We start from the raw sequence: 14,428 nt of genomic DNA, 5'->3' as shown, positions 1-14,428 counted from the left end.
TTCAGACGACGTTTGCCAAGTACCGACAACCCCTAAGTGAGCTCCTGACTGTGGAGATGCAGTAAGTATTCGACTCATGACGCAGGAAGCTCACTCGGCGGTAACTCGCTGTTTACGGCCAACCTAAATACAGCCCTCGGTGTCAGGACACATTCAGTCTTGCTTCCTGTCACGTGGCTGGCATAAGAAAGAAGCCCGCGGTCGCCAGCGACCTCTGTTGACGCTTTGGTCACCCTGTGGTGGTCAAGTGTGCCGTGTCAGCCACCGTATATCTTCTGCAGGGAAGCAGGCTGCCTGCGTAACTGGAATGTAATTTGGATTTTAAAGTGTTACGTAAATTGATGTTATTACTTTGATTTATTATATTATTTCCACCGTAACTGTGTTTATTATATTTGTAGCCCTGGAAGCTTGAGCCCAGTAGAAAAAAAGGAGACAACTGATGGAGGAGTTGGTTCAAGGTAGGACTGTGTTGTGTAAGCCAAGAAGTTGCGAGTGCGTTGTTATCTTGAGAATTGTTTGTTAGTTTGTGGGAAGACCAGCTATTTTAGTAATGTGGAAACAAGGAGCAGTTTGGAGAATACTATTTGATCATGCATTACACTGAGCAACCAACTGAGCTCCATTTACATGATATAAAAGGCGAGCTAGAGACCGCGATATTTGTTGGCCATGTTACTGTTGAGTGGAAGTTTTAGTGAACACATTCTGACACCGAACTGTCATTTACTTGGTACAGAACCGTGTTGAGAAGTGTGAGGGCCAAGCTTCCATCCTTCGATTTTGAGTGGAATAGTAATTTGATGGCAACCTATCTTAATATGTAATTAAGCTGCCATCATGGTTAAAGTGCAATATCTGTGTATTAGTTTCTAACCTGATTAGATACAGTACCATGTCTGGTCTGAAAAACAGTTAAAGCTTATTTATTTTGTGATTTCTGTCGCTAATGAATGTGACGAGCCAGACGAAAATTTGTATTTAGTAATTATCGAGATCGCCACCACCATCTTGCAGCAGATCAGCAGTCTTCGAGAACAGCAGAGCATTGGCTCCAGAGTCGGTGGTGGCTGCAGTGTAAGAGCAGGAGAGCACGTGAATTTTTCACAACTTGTGGATTTATTGATTATTTCTCTTTGAATGCTGTTAAACGTAATGTAGATGCAGTAATCTGAAATATACGGCACTCAATCTACAGCACTCTGCTACATATTGCTCCTTTAGACTCGGTGAATCTTGGCGTCAGAGTCAGGTGCACACCTTCACTTGTGCACCTTTTAAGGAGCTTCTGCGTTTGCGCAACTGGTGTAGCGTAATTGCCTTATGGGCCAAATACATGTGGATTTGATAAACAATGTGCCTGCTTCACGGCATGCACTGCTAGCCCTTATGACTCAGCTACATGTTTATGTCAATGCCACTAGGAGGTAGCACACTGCAGCACACTTACAAATGTTCACTTAACATAAAGCTGGTCGTAGGTTGTGTTCCAAAAATGAACAGCATAGAGACAGAAGTGATGATACTTTCTGCAGGACCTGACCATCACTCTGCAGGACAATGCTCAAGCACATACAGTGCAAGCTGTTTCTGATTTGTTTGACTGATGGGGCTGCTAAATGCTATACCACCTACTGCACTCCCCTGACTTAAGCCCTCGTGAGTTCAACTCGATTTCTAAACTCAAGGAAACACTTCACGGCATTCGCTTCAGAACTGCTACAAATTCGTCGGGTAACAGACCACGCCATTTGAACTGTCAACACAACTGGCACTGCTAGGAGTATCCTACGACTTCCACATCGCTAGAAACGGGTTATACTCATTGCTCGTGACTACTTTGAAGGTCAGTAAGACTTCGAAACACGTATCTAATTTGTACGAGCTGTAAATAAATAGTTGCCACTATTAAAGTTGCAACCCTCTTGGCTCTTAGTTACACTATACTGATAGAAAAACCTATTTTGTGGGATTCTGAATGAGATAGAGTACATTAAGTTTTGGATTTTATCATAGAGTAATCCACCTGAGGCACTGAGAACCATCAAGCACATCATCGTCGATTTGAGAGACTGTAGCATCTTTTCATGCTTCTGACATCTGTTGATCTTATGGTGTGTCAGGTTTCTCTGTACTGCAGATCTATATTACACATATACCTGAACATTCACAAAAATCTGTCTCACTGGTTTCTCTGATATTCACTTAAATATGGGAGGACCGAAGACAGCGTGCTTTTGGCCCTTGTGGCTCTCAGCGCGTCATTTGTGTTCTAGTCAAGTATCCTTGTTAGTAAATATTATTTTGAATTTAATCATTTCCGCAGACGGCAGTTTGTGTTTGGAGCTGGTTGTCTACTGTGCAGGAATCGCTTTTCTGTGGAGTTCCAACCTGTATCAAGCGCTAACAGAAAAGAAAATTACCAGGCCAAGTTAGCCGCAAAGAAACTATGGCACTCCAGACCAGATCCGTTGCCTGAGAAAGTGACGAAATCAAATAAGCGTGACTGCAGGCGAACATATAATGAAGAAGTATAACAAGCGTAAGATGTTGTGTGGGTGCATTGTAAGAATGCCTGATTTTCAGCCGTACTTAATGATGTACAAAACAATAAAATTCCACAAAAACAAATCTTTCTTTTTTCAGACAAGTTATGCATATTATTATTATTATTGTTATTGACAGTGGCTGAAGCTATGTAAGTATTTTGATAAGCTTGACTGTTGTGTAGCAGATGCTATTAATTTGGCACTCACATATTTACCTAACATAAAAATTTGTGAAGATCGAGAATGTATACTTACGAGCCGCCACTGTCCAGAGTACATCATTCACGGCAGCAGAGACGCGGGTTAGACAAACGAATACCTCTGTGACATAAAATCCGACTCCCATCTTTGTTTATATCACTAAACAACATAATTATTATCCTAATAACACATAAACTAAAATGAATTACACGGACAGTGACAAGTGATTATTTTAATGAATAAGCAATAACGTTAATCCGAATGTCAATTGCATTAGTAGTATATAATCTTTCCTGACAGTGACAACTTCACTATCAGATGATGTATTTATTGTTTGCGAGTTTATATACTGAGTAATATCTTCTTCCTTCCTTCTCCCCCCCCCCCCCCCCCCCCCCCCATCCCCTACCTTTTTCATGACCAGAATTATATATTTAAATACATTTGAGAGAGCTATAGTGATTTACTTCGATAAACAAAATTAGGCCCTAAAGCTAGATTTTGTTGGGAAATGAAACAGATAGAAGATTTTGTTTGGTTGACAGACACTCTGACTTGAGAACACATATGGAGGTCCTGTAACTTTCGGTGCATTCAAGTATTAATCAGTATTACAATTAATCTAGTTGCAATTAGATTTCAGATTATCGGATGCAACTAGTACACACAATAATTGACTTAAGCTACATGTCAGCAAATTTATTCAGTTCCAGTCAATAAAATTATTCTGGATCTACCTCAAGGTTCTTTTTTTCTTCCTTGGCAGCGGTGGAAATACGTGAATCACTATACAAAATAAATTTATTTCACCCTCTTAACACGTTCTACTGTTGTTAAACAGTAGCATTGTGTCCTCCTTGTCTATAGTGGCCGGCAAAGAAACAACAGCACAATAGAAAGGTAGGTAGCATGAAACTACAAACATAAAAGCAAATCACGCTCTACACTGCTCGTATGAAAGTAGAGTAATAAAAGTAAACACACTTCAGAAAGCATGTCCGACAGCAATAGTAGACCCACAAAAATAAATACGGCATCCATTAATCACTGTGTTATTGGTTATCAATGTAACCCTGTTATAATTGATTGGGTTATTAAGACCAGCTCAGGCAACATAAGGGAAATCTCCTGTAAGTTTTGTGGTGTTGTCAACTTACGACATATAATGAAATTTTGGATTTGGACACTACCATCTTTCCATTGGACTGTATGTCCTCTAATGTGCATGGCCTGTAGCATTTGCTAACGCTTGCTACATGGCTAATCCCGCAATGGTGGCGTGTGAAGTTATCTGTGGACTGAATCAGCAACTAAATGCTTCTTAATTTGAAAGGCTCATGAGATATTGCTTGTGGCCGCAAATTGCGCAGCCATTAAGGAAAAGAAATTCTCAGTTCCTAGCGAATTCCTGCTCGTTGCGATATATTGTGAACAGGTAGTGCTGCAAATACGGATACTAAAATTCAGGTTACAGTAGAGAATAAAGAAAACAAATACGGCGTATTGACTGCCAGAATAAAAATTTTGTGACTTTTTTTTTTTAAGTTTTCAGTTACACACACGAACGTTCTCACAGCTCTGGTCGTATTCAGGGAGAAGACCGAGCCTGTAACAGTATGAATTCACATTCCACAAATGAGTCAGTCACTTTCCAAGTTGTTGTCTCTCCTTTTTACGCCTTATGGCAAGTGTGTGGCTTGGCACCAATTGACAACAAACGCCAGTGTAAGATGGGGCAGGTGATGTTTAAGTATCACAGGCTAACAACACCTTCCACATTGTGGTTCTTGGTGTATCTTCTCACCAGCACCTACAGCACTTACAACCATTTAGAACTTTATCTGCGCATTAGGGAACTCGTTCCCTTCACGTATCTCGTCGTCGAGGTCGTGGGAAGAATGGCGCTGTTGCTGACGTACGGAATCTGCGTTACAAGCGACATGAAGGATCTGAGGAGCTTCTACGAGTGTCTGAAGTTCGCAGACGAACGTTTGGCGAAATGCGAGACAGCAGAATTCAAGGTGCTGGGTGGCTGTATCTTTAGCATCTACTTCGGACTACTGGTTATATTAGTTGTCATCTACGTCCAAGTGCTGGGCAGACAGTTAATGCTTCTGAGCTGTCTAGTCCACTTGGTGTTGGTGCTGACAATGACACTGCAGCTGGTGACGCTGGTGCTCGAGCTGTGGGTGAGGTTCTGCAGCCTCAACACCAACCTGCTGGAGGTCTTGTCGTTCCCTGGAGATTCCTGGCTGTGCTTCCTGCTGGGAGGCACTTGGCTACCAATCACACCCCCGAACCCACCGCTGCCGGTGAACGTCAGCAGCCTCTGCCAGCTGCAGGACGCACACGTGGCGCTGACGAGGGCCGCTGACATGCTGCAGCAGCACTTCGGGCTGCCTACGACAGCCAGCATTGCAGCCAGTGTGTGCGGCGCAACTTGCAGCGCGTATGAACTGCTAATGGCGCTGGTGAATCCGGGCTGGATCGAGCAGTATTCGCTGTTCCAGTCGGCTGGCGTTTCTGCACTGTGGCTGGCCTACCACCTCGTCAAGTTAGTGTCCCTGGCGCTGTCTTCTGCGGCGGCTATGGATGCTGCGGTAGCCACGGGGGTAATCCTGCTGAGGGCGTCTATAGTATCTACGTGTAGCAGCCCTCAGCACGAGGCCTTCCTGCGCCTCACCACGATGGGCCCACCGCTACGTTTCACTGCAGCAGGATTCATCACTGTCGACCGTCGGCTGCTGGTCTCGGCGATCGCCATCGTTATCACATATATTATCATCCTTGGGCAGTTCACAGTGACTCAGTGAACATCTGCAGCCTGTTCCACAGGTTCTATAATCCATCTTCCATGATGAAACTTCTCGCTAAATTTCTAGCTCCTCTTCTATTTTAATGGGAATTTATGTAACAGTCCACTTCTATAACTGAGGGTTTACTGTGTGTGAGTGCTGTGCAGAGAACATACGTTTAATTCCTGGTATTGTTAGCAAGTTTTCTCTGCATTGAACTAACAACCCGTCACTCCATACCATATCTGAACTACACTATCGGAAGAGGATGACACAGCCGGCCAGTGTGGCCGAGTAGTTCAAGGCGCTTCAGTTTGGAACCGCGCGACTGCTACAGTCGCAGGTCCGAATCCTGCCTTGGGCATGGATGTGTGTGATGTCCTTAGATGTTACGTTTAAGTAGTTCTAAGTTCTAGGGGACTGATGACCTCAGCTGTTAAGTCCCATGGCCCTCAGAGCCATTTGAACCATTTTTGAGGACGACACAGTGGGCAGTAGGAATCATGTGGTCCTCTGCTACCCAGCACAGAATTTTGGGCGTTATTAAATCTGACTATGGATATAATCATCATTTCCATAGATTAGGTCAGCTTGTTAGGCCTAGGTGAACAGTTTGCGAGGAAATGGATTGGGCTCTAGCTACTTATAGGTACTGTGATGTAGTTAGGGTCGTATGCCATTGTTACTTGACAGACACTGAAGGTGGAGATGACAGAGATGATGCATTATGGGCTTTTTGGGACTGAAGAGTGACATTCAAAGCAATTTGTCTTTACAACACCAGCGCTAAAGGACTTCTGGAGGGCTTTGTCAGAACAGATCCCTTACACTGGAGGGATTTACCCATATTGCTTCCTTCACCAGCTTCCATAGCAGTCTATGGACTTCAGGGTCTCTGGTATGGTTCCTGGCCAGATTTTTGGGCGCCACTGGACTTTTTTTGTAGGAGTTTAAAGAGCAGTAGTGCGGTCCTGCGGATACCTTGTGTTCAAGTTAAAGCATCTGGTGACTGACAGGGTGTTTTACATAACATAACCAGATGCGTCACGGATGCTATATTGTGATGTTCGTACAGTGGTAGAATAAGAGTGTCTCTCTAGATTTCCAAATATAGAGTTCCATGCCATTAGAACTTTGCATTACAGACAGATCCCGAGCACTCAGTTGCTCTGTCCCCATAAATTGCTCCATATTGATGATACCCATTCCCCAGTCATCAATTTGTTGAACAGGTGTAAGGCAGACAGTTTTCGTTTACTATTTCTCAATGTAGTCGGCCTGTGATCAGCAGACACGTAAGTATGCTCCGTGAGGGACGATGCTAGCTTCAACTCCTTTTCTAGTCTATGGAAGGTTTGTGGGATTGGAGTCTACCTCTTTTCGTCTTATTTTCTGCTTCCATTCACCAATTACGTGTTTTGTCTTGAATCATTGGGCTCCTTGTTTTGTGCTTTATAAAATGCTATTTGTGTGTGTGCAGAATCTACGGTACCCTGTGGTAATTTTTAAATTATTTCATGAAATGTATCCTCCATCCATTTTTCAATGTGTCATTGATGATGTATATGTGTTTTTGATGTATATGTGTTTTTGGATATCCTGCTGAGCTGTATATTTCATTCTTCTGTACACCATTTCGACGTCTCCGTTAGCTGCTAACGATTTGAGGACAGATTTTCTTATAATCTGGTCACCAGACACAGGAGTTGTGCACCTAGCGATGATTGTCTTTGATCGAAGATTAAGAAACATCTGCTTCGCTTGCATATGCTGGGATGGAGACAAAGCGAAGTATTGGCAAATTCCATCTAGTTATTATTAAGATGTGTAGAACACTGCTCACAACATCTGACGAATAGGTCGTCGTCAGAACTTGTCAGTGTGGGTATATAACCAGAAATATACCTCCTGATTGGTTAATTACAAATATACAAAGCTGAATAAGGTTAAGGTGAAAGTGGCACTCCAGTAATCAATATCCGGTTAATAAAAGTAACGCAATGGTAATAAGTCTTCTGAGTTGATGTCAAAATTTCTTTGCAGTCTGGTCCAATTAATCAATAGCAAATAAGATTAATTTACTTCTATTCTTCCGTGATAAGGGAAATTTATCACAAACATCACTTTCCCATATGTCTAGAAGACTGAAAATTTAATTCAAAACGAATGGAAGTGCAGTGTAAGAGCAAGCAAGACTAGTAACTGACGAAATACATTTCTTTCCTTTTGAGGCATTGTTATAATAAGGGTAAATTTCTTTGAGAACGTTCTTAATAAAGCAGAATGGCCTTAAATTTTTGTTTACATATAGACAAAAAGGCATAATTGCGAAGAAGAGCGTATGAGGCACTTCATGTACTAATGCCACTAAAGAACATATATCAAACGCTGTATTCCATTTTTCCTAGAAAGAAATGTTATCAATCTCTGTACCGAAATGGACAACTAGTTTTTTGACTGCTTTAGCATCTGCAGATAATATTCGAATTAAAAGAAAACAATAAATGATTTTCCAAAAACATCAATGGCGTGTGCGGTAAAGCCACGTAAATTGAGTAGTGCTATAAAACATGCCACACACTGCAATACCTTTTCAATTACTGGCGTTACTCTTAGCATGTCTCAACAAGGACATATGAGCACAGTTATCACTAAAGAGAGTTGCACAGTTAATTTTCTTCTTCTGTTATATGCAGCATGGAAAGTGGCTGGTTGGCAACTTCATAAACGAAAACGAACCTCAAAACACGCTGCTTGGTGCCAGGATGGTGTTGGTCGAAAAGGCTGCTACATCTTTCGTCCCTCTAGTTCTTCATTTTTGCCTGTCTCACAGCAGGCATTGGCTATACATACGACCAGAAGTATTTTCGTGCATGGGATATCAAATCTGTGGGATACGTGGCTCAGGAGTGGTGCTGGTCACGTTCGCTATACGCACATCGACTGGACTACTTCATTTACAGTTCCACACCGAAGCTGTCGAACTTGTAGACTCTTGTCTGAGTGGACGCCAAAGAGGAAATGGAGAAGTGCTGGGTAGAATGGTACAGACTGTTTATTATTTAGTGTCGTTCCTCGTGTGTAGGACCACAGTAAAATGGATTGGAGAAATTCATACGACACTCATAGATAGCTATCTGGCTTTGGAGGTGGCGGAGATCCTGCAGCGGAACTTCGGCTGGGCGCTGGCTCTCGACGCGGCACGTGGTGCGCAGTGTGCAGCCCGCACGAGCTGGTACCCGCTGTTTCCAACAGTCCTACAACTATGCTATGGGACTGGGGACAAATGATTTACCGTTCCAGTGGAGGCATGATAGGATGCCTTGTGAACACAACTCATGTCTATTTGGAGGACGGGCGTGTCCACAGAATACCATTACAATGTAAAACGCATTACATCAATTGGTTACCAAAAATGCTGAAGTAGACATCCAGACTCATACGCATGGTAACATGAATGAGCCGACCCAAACCACGCTATGAAATGATTGGTACTCAACACCGATATTTCAGTGATTTCGGTTCTCTTCACAATATTTCTTCAAAAAATGGTAGATGGGCCTGCATTCACTGGCAACAGTCATTCCTGTAGATTTGAAACCAATTGCCGCTGACAGGCATGGCACTAATCTTTGGTCCGTCTCGGTTAGATTATTTTTGTGAGCACTGTTCTTACGCAGTGTTGCATAGTTTTGAGTGCAACAATGTTCCTTTCAGATACTTTGGACAGTCTGCATTGATACACCAACTGAACAATTTCATTTGCAAAGTGGTCATGGGGCACACCAAAACTTGATAGATACTGTCTGTCACGTCTCCATACTTATCCTTCTCACTGCACTGATTCAGTAGAACCGACTGGCTGAAATACACCACGACACCGGCATGATTAACATCAGGGCTGAAGGTCGCACAACCATCTGGTGTAAGTTGTACGTCATCATGCTCTGAAGCGACCAGTGTGCTCTTTGAAACGGTTGTATACGATTTTGGTTGGCTACGGAGCTTACTTTAATTTATTTTGACATTTTGGAGCTACTATCATCATCAGGTCCTATAATAAACATCGAAGTAACACAATAGAGAGAAGTGTTCTTCATGAAATATAATTTCTGAGAATACAAACCTATAATCACATCTTTTTCTGTAAAACTTTTGCGTACGAAATATCTGTTCTCTACCACTCACTTAAGATTACATCTCGATTTTCTCTACTTTGTACCTTTACAGAGAGTGCCATTATATCATTATATTGTCAAGTTGCCCAGCTTATTTATTTATCCCTTTCTGAATGTATGCCCTCTGGTGTGACTGAAGTAGGTCATACAATATGTTTAAGAGACTGCAGTTTCTAAATGACAGTATTTGTTTTTAATTCTTATGTTCAATGATAGTAACTGCTAAAATATAACTCAACAATACATGTATAAAAAACCTAGCTAGTTAGGAAATGTAATTAACTAAAAAAACAGAAACAAAAATGGATATGTTAAGCTGGTTTTGAAGTATTCAGCTATGTGGTTTTCTTTTGTTGCCCTTCAGTTTGTGGGTACCTCGGATTTCAATGCACTGAGTGAGAGAATCTTCTTTCCTAAGTGCACTATTTGTATGAGTCTCCTAGTTTGAACACACACTAGTTAGTGTTAGGCTTCGTATCTCTCATGCCAGCACAACTCTGTAAAGATTTCATATGCAGTCTGTTTGATATTAGTTATCTAAGCATCAGTTTACTGTGGCAGTTATAGTTTAATTATCCAGTTATTGAATTATTCGGTGAAACGTGGATCAATCACAATTTTTTGTAACTAAACAATCTAGCCTGTTATCAGTTACTAATGTATTTATATTAAACTAAATTGCAAATACATAAGCTAGTATCGCTGAGGTAGTTTACACATATAGAACAGTGATCTTGTAATGTTTCTACGTTACCTGTTAGCTTGTATTGGATGCTGACTGTTAGGTGCCTATTTTTAGATAGTAACAATGCCTTGGCAAGAGGAACCCTTACAGAAATTGACTACTGTTTTAATTGTGTGGTCAATCAACACTCTCAGTTGCTCTGTGTTCTGTCAGTCGAGGAGCGCAAACATCCTTCCAGTTGTGATGTACCCTATTCATGATGAATAACGCACCTAGTAGGTAGGAAGTAACCATATAGGTAAACAACGACATATAAGATCCTTCTACTATACTGCTGCCTTACACTTCAGCAAAAATACGAATAAATACCTCGGCATTATTCTTTCGATCTTAATCGCAACAGAAACCGTAGTTACACTACTACAATTACTTCCTGAATGGACTAATAGAAGTGGGTAACGTCTGAAACACTGAAAACTATAGTCAAACTTGTGATATGGGAATCCAACATATAGTAACTTTAGGAAGATACAGGAAAACGAGAACATACGTACATTGAGTCAACGAAACACACTCATTGAAACAATTGTCGCTCACAATTCTTTTGCAATGAGTTAATAAATCATACTAGTTAGTAAAGAAAGGTATGTACTCCAGACACAGAAGAAAAAAATTGGTGTACAGGACTCTTAGAAGGCTCTCAGTTATAAAATATGAATCGGGGAAACAACTTACTGTGGTAAAATACGTATAAGTAAAGTGAGGAGGGTACATACATGGTAGCTTAACTGGTTGAACATTAGCGAAGACAGCCCATTGGTAATTTCGATTATGAATAACTATACAGCAAACCCTAGTAATTGGACTCTCCCATCGCACTGTTCACATGAGTTCTCAAACATAGAAACATCAAAAATCCAACAAATTAGCTTCGCAAGTAATACGTTAATTGAGGTACAAATGGCGGAGCATCCGCCAAAATTTGTATAAATAAAAAATCAATTGCTGCATGTACGAAGGATCATCACTTTTTTTTGTAATTGTCAGGAGAATGTTTGTTTGAAAGAAAATTTTTGTAAAATACCTGGAAAAGTGGGAAATTTGGATGTTATTTTTGTATGAAAATTTCAGTGTAAGAAATCTGACAGTCGGTTTGACATTTCAGTCGTCATATGTTTTCACAAAAAAATTGCTTTCAAGTCTTCAGTCGCATTCATAACAACAACAAATTCCTCAAGAAATACTGATATTTTGAGAAAAGGAATACAACTAAATGCCACATGTCGATATGTTATCGTTGGTAATTATATCTTTGTTGTTTTGTGAAGAATGAATTGATGTCAGTTACAGGTAATTAGGTCTACTGCAAACATTTAATTGACTTCAGCCGGCCGAAGTGGCCGCGCGGTTCTGGCGCTGCAGTCTGGAACCGCGAGACCGCTACGGTCGCAGGTTCGAATCCTGCCTCGGGCATGGATGTGTGTGATGTCCTTAGGTTAGTTAGGTTTAACTAGTTCTAAGTTCTAGGGGACTAATGACCTCAGCAATTGAGTCCCATAGCGCTCAGAGCCATTTGAACCAATTGACTTCAGTTCGTGGTTTATTTCTATGAAAACATAAATGCCACCAGTGAGACGTCGAAATATTGGTCGACATACGCGTAACGCAAGCCAGCTACATGATAGTCGAGTCAATGACACTGACAAAGAGTGTAGACAGGGTTCTGTGATATTATTGGATTTCAGACATTTTGCATATGAGAGAAGGACAGCCATCGAGCTGTAGTTTGTAATGATACTAAGCATGACAACACGAGAGTAAAGAAACGAAATCTGTTTATAACGTGCGCCTATACCAAGACGCGCGGCCAGCGTTTAAAAGGTACTTTTAAACACTATGACTCGCTGGGCGCAGATATTTAAAATCATTGCCGCAGCGCTTGATAGCAAGAAGCTGCGAAACAGAAGAAAAAACAATTTATCATTTGTTAGGAAAATTCTAGAGTCTTTATAGTTACTTGTACTTCTGGTCGCCGATATGTTAACATGTACTTCATTACCTTTGATGTTTGGTCGCCGACTTGCTAAGACGTGTTGTGTAGCACCGCCGCAAGTTATATTTCATTTAGTGTGAAAAACCACGTTATCACCAAGAAAAAAAAACGCTTTTGTAAACCTTGTGACGATAAAAAATACTTGCGCGCACGCCAGGACATTTAATTTTTACAAAATATCACACACACAAAAGCAGCGATTGTTGGACTGCTCCATGTATGAGAAAAACATAAAAGTGTAAGTTTTGTATTCATTGTAAATTTGTTAATGTTTATAGTTTAACGCCTTTGTTCTTTGAGAATATATTGATGCTTCACTGTACAGAAAATCTATGCTTATTCTTTTCTTTAAATTAATCACAAATAATGTTTATGTTTAAATGAACTTTGTTGCAAGTTCGCTCTTTATCGCGGTGTCTCGATTGTATTTGGGAGACCATTAATGTGTCCAATTTCCGATCTGACAACTTTTTTTTTTTTTACAATATTTCACTGTTTTGCATTCATTTCCAATTTTTTTTATTATTCGAATAGGTCCCTTAGGTAATTTCATTGAAGAGTCTGATTGCGTGAAAGCAATCCGGGTTAAGAGGTCATTTGAGAAACTATTTTCACGCAATCAATCTGTACGTCTCCTGAACACAATCGAGAACCGACGCATCGGAGATCATTCATTAATTTTTCTCTCTTTCCAAGTCGTACCAAAAAACGGCCAAGGAGAACTGCCGTGAGTACGCAATCTAGTGTTAAAGGTTGCATTCTTTATTTTGTCGGCAAACATTGCCATAAATTATCATCATCAATGTTATATTTGGTTAAATGAGAAAAGGCAAAAAAAAAACCTTTTCACGCTAGAGTTCGGAGGCGAGTTGAATAAGAATTTCTCAAGGGCGGTTCGTCATGACTCCGGAAGAACGGATACAGTCGAGTTCGACTCGTGTAGTTGGTGCTTAAGCGCACAATAATTTGTAACATCGAGAAAACAGACGACCGACAGTGACAATTTGAACTGAACGTTTGGCATTCAGTTACGATCAAACAATGGATTACGCCGCGGATGTACTGGTCGACTTCTGAAGGAAGAATAATGTTTGTCAACATCGTAATGCTTTGAGTTTTCGACACGAACAGCCAGGATTGAGTTGTGTAAGCAGAAAGATAAAATTATCACAACAGACACCGCCACCAAGGCAACTGAAATCATTGCTTTTTGGCCAAGGACCTTGATCGAAGCTTTTCTTCCAGAATATACAGTAGTACAACAGTTCCTTCCAAAAGACGTCATTTGGGACGAACATTATTGAAGAACATGGTTTTAACCCAACTCCTAAGCTAAATTTTTTTTCGGCTGCATCTGATATCACATAAACAGAGAGATCACGAAACAAATATCAATAATTCATTAAAGGGGAAGAAGAATATGTACAGAGAGTTAAGGGAGGAGGAGATGGATAAAGAGAATGTGGGATAAGGGATAAGAGATGTACGCAGAGCAAGAGCAGGACAGCGACAGCGGGAGGGGGGGGGGGGGAGGTGAACGAAGGGAGGGGTAGGAAGGGAGGGAAAGAGGAGATTAAGACGTATACCCAATTGGCATACATATTTAGCAACTGGGAAGTATTTGCGGGTTCGCCAGTAAAAAACTAAATACTTTTAACATTGTATATTATGATAATATAGAACGATATTGATAGTTAAGTCAATGATCAACTAATGGTGATGAAAAAGCTTTATATCTCTAACCGTGTATTGCAGGATATTTAATTATCAACAGTCCAGCAGTTCTCAAGGGATGGAATTATTTGCACATTAATTACTTACTTTCTTTTGCAGTAGCACGACATCACGTTTTCACCGAAAGCCACTTTCTAAATACACGGTTTGTGCATAACACATGAACATATAAAATGATGTACTAGCGAAGTTCTTATACTATTAATGAATGTTCGATGCGTTGATAATTTACC

General features: G+C 40.8%; 1 protein-coding gene across 1 annotated transcript; it reads left to right on the top strand.

The window, feature by feature from the left end:
• The first annotated feature begins 4,480 nt into the window (after positions 1-4,480).
• Positions 4,481-5,563, top strand: LOC124594481. The gene has a single exon (XM_047132857.1). The coding sequence runs from the start codon at positions 4,481-4,483 to the stop codon at positions 5,561-5,563; it is 1,083 nt and encodes a 360-aa protein (XP_046988813.1).
• Positions 5,564-14,428: the final 8,865 nt, after the last annotated feature.

Source organism: Schistocerca americana, chromosome 2 (assembly GCF_021461395.2).
Source record: "Schistocerca americana isolate TAMUIC-IGC-003095 chromosome 2, iqSchAmer2.1, whole genome shotgun sequence".
NCBI lineage: Eukaryota > Metazoa > Arthropoda > Insecta > Orthoptera > Acrididae > Schistocerca > Schistocerca americana.
Note: the sequence above shows the minus strand (reverse complement) of the source record. Positions and strands in the feature narration are given on the sequence as shown.